The 12,756-nt window shown below is 40.1% G+C and overlaps 2 protein-coding genes across 2 annotated transcripts; one reads left to right on the forward strand and one right to left on the reverse strand.

The window, feature by feature from the left end:
- The first annotated feature begins 2 nt into the window (after positions 1–2).
- LOC123973301 (rhodopsin kinase GRK1-like) lies at positions 3–6,488 on the forward strand. The gene is made up of 7 exons (XM_046053200.1): positions 3–2,368; positions 3,167–3,294; positions 4,088–4,245; positions 4,336–4,419; positions 4,844–4,968; positions 5,076–5,277; positions 5,411–6,488. Exons 1-7 carry the CDS (start codon positions 1,670–1,672, stop codon positions 5,698–5,700), a joined length of 1,686 nt encoding a protein of 561 aa, XP_045909156.1. The 5' UTR covers positions 3–1,669; the 3' UTR covers positions 5,701–6,488.
- On the reverse strand, positions 6,318–10,166 carry mettl21cb (methyltransferase 21C, AARS1 lysine b). The gene is made up of 4 exons (XM_046054529.1): positions 10,058–10,166; positions 9,732–9,895; positions 9,538–9,655; positions 6,318–7,100 (listed from the first exon to the last, which is right to left on the reverse strand). The coding sequence occupies exons 1-4, from the start codon at positions 10,164–10,166 to the stop codon at positions 6,703–6,705; spliced, it is 789 nt and encodes a 262-aa protein (XP_045910485.1). The 3' UTR covers positions 6,318–6,702.
- Between the last annotated feature and the right edge of the window lie 2,590 nt (positions 10,167–12,756).

Raw genomic sequence — 12,756 nt, forward strand, 5'->3', positions numbered from 1 at the left:
TTGCATGCCCAACTCAAAGGCTTTTTACAAATTCAAGTCAACAACTGTATTCCTTAAACAGTTAACCCACCAACGAACCTGATAACAAAAAAAAAAATCTGTTTTTAAGACCCTCAACTGATTTGAGACTCGTGATTCCTTTTTAAAAAAGGGTTGAGACTGGCTCCTAACTTTGCATGTACTGGAGAAAGGTGGGTTTGGATTAAAGGGAGGTGTCTGCTTGTCAGAGGAAAGCCAGAGGAAAAACTACATGTTAGATACTCGGGAGGAGGATATCTGAGGTGAGAACAATTGATTATATGCTCCTTTGCTCACCATGTCGTTGGTCTTTTATATTATGCTACCGTTGTCTATCGGCTTTTAATTTCAGTACATTGTGGCAGATTAACAAGGGCAGGTGCTGATATTAAGACTGGGCCCTCTATTTGAATGAGGTGCAAATGTTTTTGACATGGAGAACCTATAAGGACCTAAATGAAGCACATGCTGCAGGCACTGAACTGGTTCTTTTCGGTGTCGACGTCTGTTTAATTAATTTAAAGTCTGATATTTAAACTCCTTTTCTTCTCAATCATTTGCACGTTAATGGGAAGGTTCTGATATTTTCATTAAAACAAAACTGATGTGCCTATTTGTACATTGAAAGGGATATTGGTCGCTGGAATGATTCTTCCTTTCCATATTGGCCACAAATTTCTAGATTTCAGTGTCTGCAATGTGGGACAAAATCCACAGTCCTGGTTCTGTGTAAAATCAGTTTAAAATGAATATAAGGCTTTGCCAGAGTCAGTCAAATCAAGTGTGTATCTTCCAAAGTTAGTCTTTACAGCAAAATCATGCTTCCACTGTGTTTCTTTGCAGAGCTGTGGCAGAGGGATAGTGACACAAAGCAGTGAGTTGGTATTATAAAGAGTAATTCTGGAAGATAAACCCTTGATTTGTATAACTCAGACTGCCAATGCCTCATTCACTTAAGCTGAAAAATGTAACTTTACACTGAACTAATGCTGGATTATGTTCCACATCACAAGATGAAGGTCTCTTTGTGGCCAATATGGATAGGAGGAAGAATTACAGCAACCAATCATCCTTACTGGCATGTCACTGAGACATTTGAACCCATTCTTTAATATTTTACACTTTACAGCGTTATTTATTTTAACATAAGATGTATGGGGGGGACATACACCAATATATTGAAATTATCGCTAGGCCTCCGAGTTAACCATAAACACGATTCCTTTTAATTCTTAGCAACTTGCTTGATTACAGTCCCACTGCTAATTGGCGCTTGCCAGTTGATTGAGTGGTGACAGTCCAGCTGCATATGCTGCCTGTGTTGTTCTCTCGCGTGTGCTTGCACACTTGGTCTGGGGCATAAGGGTGTTAATGGATTACTGAAAGGTGTTGACTCAGGTGTGTGTGTGTCTGAGGGTAGCACAGCGCGCACAGTGTATTGGGATCTAGTTGAGACACCAGCCTCAAGGTCCCATTCCTCTCTCATGCTCCCTCTGCCACTACTCTGTGATCTGTCTCCTGTTTTCTTACCTTTGCTTCATCCTGTTACTACCTCACCCTTGCACATTAGCGGGCGCCATTTATCCTCTGCCTCTGGTTTCTCTTTGCAATGTCCCCTCTCTGCGTTGCTTAACAGTCATCTACCCTCAACATGGATATCGGAGGACTGACCACAGTGGTAGCAAATTCTGCTTACATCAATGCTCGTGGGAGCATCGATGGCTCTAACCCAGCAGCGGCCCGGGATAAGAAGTATCATTCTCGCCTCAAACTGCCCCACATCACTGTGTGTGAGGGCCTGAGGGACACCCTGGATTTGGCCTTTGACTCAGTCTGCGTGGAGCAGCCTATTGGCAAACGCCTCTTTAGGGAATTCTTGAATGCTAATCAAGAGTATCATGGGGCTTGCCGTTTGTGGAAAGACATCGAGGACTATGACATGGCGGAGGATTCTGAAAGGGTGAAGAAGGCCTCAAAGATTGTCCAGCGTTACATGGACCCCTCTGCCAAACACTACTGCCCGTTCCTGCCTGAGGACATCATAGTGAAGGTGAAGGAAGGCCAGGAGGCTGTAGCCGATGATTTGTTTGCTGCAGCATTGACCACGACGTTGGACTATCTGCGGGCCGCCCCCTACACTTTCTTCCTGGAGAGCATGTATCTGAAGAGGTTCCTGCAGTGGAAGTGGCTGGAGATGCAGCCCATGGATGCAGACTGGTTCCTAGATTTCCGTGTGCTGGGGAAAGGTGGGTTTGGGGAAGTGTCTGCCTGTCAGACGAAAGCCACAGGAAAACTGTATGCCTGTAAGAAACTCAACAAGAAGAGACTGAAGAAGAGGAAAGGCTATGAGGTGAGAGAACAGTTGTCACTCTTAATAATATGCTCCCTTTATTCTTTTGCAGCATAGTTTCGTGTCTGTCAGTCTTTTTATTAGACATAGTTTTAAAACGCACTGCACATTGATTCTGTTTTTATCAGCTGTGCCCATACATATTTAAGATGGAGGACAAACTGAAACCCATGCTGCAGGGTTTGGGCACTTCACAGTTTGAAATGCCAAATGTTTTCAGTGTTTACATTTTTGTTAATAACCCTGCAGCAAATGGAAGTTCTCTGAATCAGTGAAATCGTAATATATTCAAAGTAAAGTAGGTTTCTAATGTGGGAATGATTTTGATGGTCAGAATGCATGAGTACAGTATTATCACATTTCCTTGCATGAGATTTCAGGGAAACAAAGACCTTTTAAGTGTGATGCATGTAGTGACTTGATTAAAAAAGGTATTTTGGCTAGCTTTATGCTCCAGAGAAAGTGCCCTGCGCTGAGCAGACTGCGATGGTGCTAATCATCTTTGTCCCTGCCTCTGTCTCATTTGGCTTTAGCCTGCAGTATTAAACAACTGAGACAGGGATAGAGTGATTACTGGGAGCTTTTGTGGAAAGCCCTTCTGAATGGAACTTCTTGGCACAGTTATATCTTGCCCTTGATTTGTCTGAGGTCATTCTTTGAAATTCACTTTAATGCCTTTCAGCACATTTCACTTCACCCCGATGGAAGAAAAGGCCCTGTAGTTTTGTTTTTCTCTTTTAAAAAATGTCAATGCACCTATTGTTTTTCAAAATTGTCTATCCTAACTTTCTCCTGTAGGGGGCGATGGTTGAGAAGAGGATTCTTGCGAGGGTTCACAGTCGCTTCATTGTGTCATTGGCGTACGCCTTCCAGACAAAGGAAGAACTTTGTCTGGTCATGACCATCATGAATGGAGGAGACCTCAAGTAACTTCACATTCTGACTCTCTCTATTTCAAAGTACAAACATGTACAGACTCACGGAAGAAACAGACATTCCTCATCCCTTCACTACAGTGTTGCTGTTTTAATTACATTCTATGTAATTTGGTTAGATAGAACAATATTCCTCCACAACACCTTTTCAATAACTAGACTGCCAACAGAAGGAGTGCAGTTGACCAAAAGGCTGATTTGACAGCGATGTAATAAGTCAGCTATGACACTAGATAGGAATAAATTTTGCGATTGCCCAAATGGGCCACAATTCATCCCTGACTGACAGTTCCTAACTATATCGTCTTTACAGTGGGATGGATTATATGTAATGGCATGCGCATTTGGTTGCTTTTAACAGCTTAAGTGTTGTATGTTTGTAGACATACGCATGTGGAAACAGCATGTCAATCAGTTACAGTATCTCAGTAACGTTCATGAGAGAAGGCGCATGTTATTGAAGAGACACTTGACTGCAGGCTTTATGCAAATTATAGAAGTTATTCTCAAGAGACACAGGGCCAGGACTTCATTTTGATCACAAGAATATCCCTGGGTGGTTCCTTTTAAAAAGCACCGTTGTAAGGGAGATTTGTAGATTAAAAACAAAAGTGCAGCATAATTACAACAGCAGAATGGTAGTATGCGTAATTGACATTTGTAAAACCCTTGTATCAATAACATATTGGCAACCTGTATATATGTAATACTGCAAATATATACCGATAATGTACCTTTTCATACACAATGGAGCAAAACCTCACCTGTTCTGTGTTCCCTGAAGGTACCATATCTACCTGGTGGATGAGAACAACCCAGGGTTTGATGAGCCCAGAGCCTGTTTTTACATTGCTCAGATCATCCAAGGCTTGGAGCACCTCCACCAGAAAAGAATCATCTACAGAGATCTCAAACCAGAAAATGTGCTGCTAGATAATGATGGTAATCATTTTGAGCCAAACACTAGGGGTAAAAATGCCATTGTCCATGTGCAATTAATAGCTAAATAGATGTATGTACATTGTCCACCAGGGAACGTGCGCATATCTGACCTGGGTCTTGCTGTGGAGCTAAAAGAAGGAAAAACAATGACCAAAGGATATGCTGGGACACCAGGTGGGTCTCATTTGTATCTATTAAGCAGTTACTAATATTTGAACTCAACTGTCAAACAAATATAGACCTCTCTCTCCCAATGCCCCCCTCCCCCCATCCGTCGTGTGTACTAGCACTAATGTCCCCTGTTCCTGATTTGCTGGAACAATGTTGCGTGGCAAGGTCCACACCACTTTCTTTGTTTTCCATTTGCAGACCCCGGGCTGTCTAAGACAACTAGAGTTTTTTTCATAACACACAAAACAGTGAGCTAACAAACCGCGAAGGAATATTTGCTAAATTTAACGAAAAGTGTATTGGATTACAATCACTACACTGTACCTTTATTTCACTTAAATTGTATTTATATAGTTCCTTAAGTTTTCATATAGAGCAGGTCTAGACCATACTCTTTATAATCAGATTTTTCTTTTGGTACTTGCAGGCTACATGTCTCCAGAGATGCTGAAAGGAGAGAAGTATGACTATTCTGTCGACTACTTCACTCTGGGAGTGACACTGTTTGAGTTCATGGCTGCTAAGAACCCATTCAGAAACAGGGGGGAAAAGGTTAGTGGCCTTTTATCAAACCTTGAGGCTTTATTCTTTAAACAAAATGGCTAACTTTGAGAACTAAATGAGGGGATGACAGTTAAGAATACTTGTCTCCTGTTTAGGTTGAACGTGAGGAGATGAAAGAGCGCATGCTGACCCGGGTGGTGGAATATCCAGAGAATTTCAGTGCGAATGCAAAGTCCCTCTGTGATGGCCTTCTAGCCAAAGAAGTAAATCAGAGGATGGGTTTTAAGAATGAATGCTGCGATGAGATCAGAGCGCACCCATTTTTCAGTGGCATCAACTGGAGGAAACTGAATGCAGGTACCACCTTTCTGATCTTGTTCAGGGTTGTGTCTCACTTCAAGAAGTTTAAATAAACATTGGTATGAATAAGCACTTTTTCCAAAATAAAAAAGCATATTGATGAGATTTTAATTTCTATTTCTCACATCAGGTATTCTACCTCCTCCTTTTGTCCCTGACCCTAAAGTGGTGTACGCTAAAAGTCTGGATGACGTTGGGGCTTTCTCCTCAGTGAAGGGAGTGACCTTGGATGATCCTGACAAGACCTTTTTTGACGAGTTCTCCTCAGGCAACATCCCCATCCCCTGGCAAGAGGAGATGATCGACATGGGCATTTATGGAGAGCTCAACGTTTGGGGTCCTGAAGGCAGCATCCCCAACGACCTCCGCAGGGAGTCCATACTAGAGCAGCCAAAGTCATCAACCTGCTGCATATCGTAGAGTCATTGAAACACCTTAAAAATACATCAACCATACAGTGTACAGACTTGTAGTTTTCTAGAACATGTGGCATGAGGACTCAAATACTCAGGACAGACCCAAGTCTCTTTTCTGATTAAAGTGTCAGACTGAGACTGAACCTTTATTGGTGAGTGCAGGAAACAACAGAATGGAGGTGGATTTTCAACCTGGAATGGGCTTAAGCATAAATTTAGTTTGGAAAAAAAGAAAGTATTCATCGTCTTTGTCCCCTCTCTCTCTCTGTTTAATTTCTTCTCTTTGTGTGTGCATGTGTTAAATCAATGTAATGCTTTTAGATTTAAAATGCATTTTAAGTCACTTTTTTAAGCAGAAGTTTAGTTTTGTGGTATGTTTGGTGCTAAGTGACATGTTGAACATGTAAAATGTTTATATGGTAAATGTGCTCCTTTAGAGTGTATGCCATTTAATGAAAAGTGATTCTGTTCATTTATGAGTTTACTGTCCTTAGTTTTGACTATACACAGCTAATTTAATTGCTGCTGTTGAAATACTAAAAGCTAAGACAACAGAAACGCAAAGTTTCATGATTTTGGAAAATATTTTCTTATGTTTATTTCATGATTCATCATTGACTCCCTGCACAAATAGCCAACCTTTCATAAAGGTTTATGTAGTGTCGTTGTGAGACAAATTTGAATATAGATAATTTTAACAGCAAATCAATTTAATTTTCAAAACAGATTGTTTAGCAAAAGTGGAATAAAGTCAGACATCAAATGTATGAAAAGTTACTGGCAAATAAAATAGCTTATTGAAATAGAAATTGAGTCAGGAGCTTCATTTTTGCCTTCTGCTTCAGAACAGTTACAGCACTTTCCAGGAATGTAAAGACACAAAACCAGACTTTTCTCTACATTGACTTAAATCAGCAAGTGGAAAATGGAATTTCCTTTTTTCCCTCAAAAAACAAAACCAAACACAAATCCTTTTGCGTCGTCTTCCACCCTTGAAGCTCCTCCATCACTCCTTTGCTGTGGCCTTGTATATCCTCACCTCCTGCTGTGGGAGCTCAATGAGCAAGGTGGTGTTGAAACTGCTCTTAAAGCACTCTGTGAACCTCAAGTCTGACTGGAACCGGATCTTGTTGGCCCACAGCAGCATTGTTTGACTTCCTGGTCGGCAAAAGTGTCGCATGGTTTTCAGCAGTTCTTCCAGGTAGTCGTGGGGATAGACTACATCAGCTGCAAGCACGTAGTCGTAGTGGTAGGACGGGTAGGGAAAGTGTCGCTCCAGGTCCTGACCCCAGGTAAGGGCCGACACCTGAGGAGTGTAGCGGGACCGGCCCTTGGTGTTCCGCATTAGGTTAAAGGTCAGATTTGACAGGATGTCTGGCAGGTCAGTAGCTGTCACCCAAGCACCTGGAAAAGAGTAAAGAAACAACAAGGTAGTTGAAATACAGATAGGAAAATCTAGGCTATACACCCCATTTTAGCCCATGCTAACCGCTAACGGTAGGAATGCAGTCACGGTCTGTCAGTTGTCCACCACTTTGGTCCATACTGAAATATCTCAACAATTATTTGCCATGAAATAGTGAAAAGAGAATGTGCTGTCAGAAGATGAAACCTAATGACTTTGGTGATCCTGACTTTCTGTGTAGCGTCACCATGATGTTGACATTTCTGGTTTTAAGTTAAAATGTCTCCATAACTACTGGATGGATTGCTCTGAAATTTGGTTCTGTTCACTTCAGGGTGAATCATAAAAACTTTGGTGACCCTTTAACTTTTCATCATTTTCAATTAACAAAAACACTTGCAAAATTTATGACATTCCCAATAGCCTTAGCTGTAGTTAGTGTTTAGTGCTAACTGGCAAATGTTAGCTTGCAACGCGCTAAACAACGGTGAACAAACAAACTGGCTGTAAAATCTTTGTCTCACCATTTTGAGAAGATAGATCAAGATTCAAAATGACTTGAATTGTCCCCATGGAAACTTGTTTTGGACATAAACGCTACCACATAAAAAATGCATACAATTATTGTGCAGTAACACACAAGTGCATTCAGTACATACAACACAGCAACACAGCCTCTCATTTCACATCCTCCTTATGTCCCGAGTTTAGAAGATTCACTGATGGAGGGATGAAAGAGTTTTTATGCCTATTCAGGAATATGTTCCTCTATTTAATTGGACCCCAATAGTACCTACCTGATGAGAGCAGTTTGTACTGATGTCTTTTCAAAAACATTTGGAGGGAGAAATGATCCCCAAAACACCCTGAGTCTTCTCAAGATGTTGAATCACTGTTGAATCCAAGTGCCTACAGAATTCACATGGACAGTCCAAAGAGCTATTATAGTCAACATGTCCAGATGTCCTAGATCAAAAATAATTTCTTCTCTTGTATTAGTATTTAAATGATGATGGTCCTTACACCACTGAACAAACTCTTTAACCTTGAAACTATAGCCAGCCACCATGTGCTGTGGGTTACATGATGAGAAAACAGGCACTAAAATAATCTCGTCTTCAGTAGTAGCCACTGGGCTTGGGTCTGAGATCCACAGGCAGAGTAAGTAAGTCAGAAGGAGACAGATTAACACATTGTTGGTTTTGGTCTATTCATGGGACTTGTTGAAATGATACAATAACTCCAGCCTTATCCTTTTAATACACAGATAGATAGGTACTTCATTAATTCCCTTCCAGTAGCTCAGACTGTTAGCATACAAATATCAATTAAAACAGACAGCAGCAATGAGTTAACTTTATACAAATACTGAATGAATGAATAAATAAATAATATAATCAACAGAATATAAAAATAGAATATAAAAAACAGAATATATAATATATAACAGAACAACTGCCAATAAAAGGGTGCCAATGAAGTGCCAATAAATAAAAGGTTTGTCTTTATAGTTTAAAAAATGCTGACTAGAGGTGTTAACTCAAATCATAAATTTGATGATAACACTTCCACTTTGAAGTTATCACCAATAGTATATGACTTCACTTGGATCTTGATCCTCTCACAAAGCCCAAAACAAAATTATCTTGGCCAGACCAGCTGCGTTTTTAAAGTGAAGACAGTCAGACAGTATTTAAACTAGGTTAGTTTGGAAGGTCAGTAATGTATTGACGTGCTTTGGAAAGAATAAGTGTAACTTCATGGATATGTCTATTGATAGAGGCAGGGGAATGAGGCGAAAACAGTTCAATAAGAGAGTTTCAATAATTGCCTTTCTGAGAATAGACATTTTATTTAATAGGGAATAAAATTACACTCATATTTCCACTACATGATTGTTGGAAGCACCAACGGACAGCGATATCAGTTCCATAATAACTCTGTCTGTCAGGATATCTTTGCAGCTTGCTGCCTGTTTGAGATGCAAAAAATTTGATGTGGGTGGATAGTCCTCAGACAATGACTCCCTATGTTTTAGTGACGCTTTCCAGAGTTCTGTCAGCCAAAATGTACTTTTTGCACAGAAGATGAGCAGATACCAATAAAATATTCAGTGCATATTTATGCACCCACAGCAATGAAGCCTTCATGGCCTTTCTGCTAGCACAAGAAAAGAGTACCATGTCTGTTCTAAGTATGTCTCAAGTAAGAAATTCAAAATAGCAACTTTTATGAAAATGTCATCATTAATGCTAATTTCTTTATTAATTATAACTGTCAACTTGTATGTAAAGGCTTTAAAGTTGGCAAAAAGCCTGTTTATGAGTTATGTTATTACTTAGGACTTCAGTGATAAGACATGCTGGTGAGTTCTTGTGGACAATGTTATTGTTTCATACATACAATACATATTGTGTAAAGTGCAAAGTGACTCACCAAGCAGACTGGCCACTATTGAAAGCAAACCAGTCCCAGCCCCAATCTCCAGCACTGCTTTGTCCATCAGCTTCACTTGTTGCTGGTTATTCTCCAAGAACTGGCACAAAGCTATCGCCTACAAAATAAATTGTCATTATCACATTTACAACAACCAGGTCAGAAAATGTACACACAGTCATAGCAGAGCATACCCCAGGCCAGATCAGAGCACCATAAGAATCCATAGACTCGCGGATGCTGATGTCATGACCAGCAAAATAGAAAGACTCCTTTCCCAGCGCGTAGTACACACTTGGCTCCCAGATGCTCCTCCTGTTCAAAGCCTCTCCTGCCATCGCTTTTTGGTCTGTTAACGCTGTAGAGGAGAGTGTTACATGAAGAGTCAGGTTACAGTTCTGCAGACTTACGGTACTGATCAGCGTAACAAATCTACTTTGCGGAAAACTGTAATACAGAAACTAGAGATGGTAGGGCAGAATAAAATAAACATACTCTTGAGTGTTCAATCCAAAGTTACCCTCATCTGTGGTCCCCTGCTCCACCTGCAGTCTCCCATCCTGTTTGTCATCATCCACCTCCTTTTGCTTCTGTGGGACAGGTTGGCTGACTGTGGACGATTTCTCCATGACCACGAAATACTGTTTAAGGGAAAGTAGTTTAATATGTTTTTGTGTGACATGAGTGTCATTACAGTGTAGATTTTGGTTATTATTAATACATCTTAAAGGGGTACCCCAACAAAGACTCACAAGAGACAGATTAGATAAAGAATGGTCAAAATTGATGACACAGAGGCCAGGATATCAAGCTAAAAAAAACACTGGATTCTACATTTCTCATAATGCAACTCAATAGTGTCTTTCTCTCTGCATATTATATTTTGTAGTATGAATATGCATTAAAGTTATCAGTGTCTCACATAATTAAAAATGCATTCACTGCAATTTCTGCTTAGTGTTTTATTAGGCCTATCAGCTGTGTTGATGAGCTGCAAATCTTTATTTTGCAATTATTTGGATGATGACAAACAAATTTGTATTATTGCAGATTCTCTGGCTAGGAATTTTGTTTTATTTTTAGTGTGCTTCTTAAATGATTTATATGTTTGTGAGTTATTTTAAGCTTAGTTAAAGTTGGAATGGATTCAGGATGGACTAGATTTTGTCCACTAGTCCCTTTGGCTGTTATTGGACTCCGGTCTGGAGCCCACAGCTAGCTAAACCCCCAGGTCAACAGGCTTCAAACAGGGATACGGTGGACACATCGGGTTGCTCTTTACCTCAGATTCAACTGGACCTCCATGCAAATATGAGCACTAGTTGATATGATTTAAAAATAATTATCATTATTATGCCATCTGAAGTATGTGAAGGTTCATCTCATTCAATGAAAAAGTTTTAAAAAAGCCAAAACATTTAAATATGTTGCTCTTCGGAATGTGTGAAACATACCTGTTTGATGCAGCTGTCTGTTGTTCCCCTTTTCTCTTTGTGTCTGCACGTCTCTCTCTGCTGTGTTCCTGTGTTTATAGTGACACACCCCTGAGCGAGGCAGGGGTGTTTGGGGTCTCTGACGGCCAGATTTGAGAGACAGAAGCAGAGAAACAGATTTATAATGTCTGACAGAGATGAACTATCCTCATGACCTCACCCCTCCCAGTGCTTTAACATCAACCCTTGTTGTGAGGGTGCATATCACTGTATACTTTTGTAGCTTTAAAATCCGGTCCAGCATTTTGTTTCCACACAGGATGTTTCTCAACATCTGCAAAGCTTTCTTATTATTCTCTCCTCTTATCCTTAATGAACCAGACATCTGGCTTTAAGCGGGAGGTTCATGTAGGACAGCAGGGGCATGCAAACATTTTAGAACATGTATTAAATTAAATGTACATATTTATGTTTATCCATTGGAGGGTTATGAACAGATCTGTCTGTGGGTGTAGGAGATGGATGTGCCGCCTGTCATGCTCCAAGCAAAATAGTGGTAATGTATAATGCAATCAGGAGAGTGAGGAAGGTCTATACCCAACCCTAAATTGACACTTCCACTTTTAATACCTTTATCAAGCATTTATCCATTCCCTCCTAATCTGCCTAACATGCGCTATCTCTTAACCTGCTGTCTTCGTCCTCCCCTCCAGGTCCTACTGTGATTCACATAAACACACTGGACTTCAACCATAATGGTCAACCAACCATAGAAGCAACACAGAGGGGATTGTGTGTGTGAAATGGAAAACTATTTTAGGGGCCGTATCAAAATTACTGGGGTGGTAAGGGGAGCTGAACCTTACAATTCACTTTATAAAAACAAAAAAAAGCAAGGCTCTCCCAGGGTCATTAATGTTTTCTGTTGTGTACCCAGATTTAAAATGTATATTTCTGGGCATGTTATACCTTTATTAAATAGCGATAGTGGAGAGATGCAACCAGATTTAAGCCATGGACGTTGCAAACTCCTAATATGCGCCACCAATGACACATACAATAAAATGCTGATACAGAGACAGTATACATATAAGAATAAAGTAAGTATAATATTAAAAGCTCTCCCCTGCTTTCCCAAAAACTACCATTCCTTCAGCCAAAAGAAAAATTATAATAACATTCGTTCAATCCCCTAGTGTGACAAGAGAAAAACAACATATGCCAAGTGTCCGTGATTGGACTAGTGTTTCAGTGGTTTAACTTTTCCTTCCAATCTAATCAACCACTTGTTTGCATCTATTTTCTCATGATATAAAATTCAATAAGCAGACTTTTGAAACTTTGAAGTCTCATCCAGGGACTTTCGAGTTGTGTTATCTTTTACAGTGGACACCAAGTCTGCTTCAAGATACATTATTGTTATGTGGTAACACAGATCATAAATTTTCAATCAATCAATCAACCATTTAAATTGCCATAGCACACTAGGTCACTTTGACAATAAATCAATGCAGACTTGATGGTTTTGGCTAATGAATGCTGGTGAAAGTATATCAGCCACTCAAAAGATTATCATTGTTTTTTGGCTGGTGAGTGAAGTAAATCTAGCACCCATTTGCATATTTAACCAGCATTTGGATGGTGGCTGGTGCTAATTTTGCACCCTGACTGGAACACATCTCCTAAAAGTGGGTCTTAACCTGACCACAGACTGTTAAGGAATTATTTGAGAGTGTTTCAAAAGTTGTGTTTGTCTTTTATAGAGCTGCCATGAACAGTAACATTC

Source organism: Micropterus dolomieu, linkage group LG07, assembly GCF_021292245.1.
Source record: "Micropterus dolomieu isolate WLL.071019.BEF.003 ecotype Adirondacks linkage group LG07, ASM2129224v1, whole genome shotgun sequence".
Classification (NCBI taxonomy): Eukaryota; Metazoa; Chordata; class Actinopteri; order Centrarchiformes; family Centrarchidae; genus Micropterus; species Micropterus dolomieu.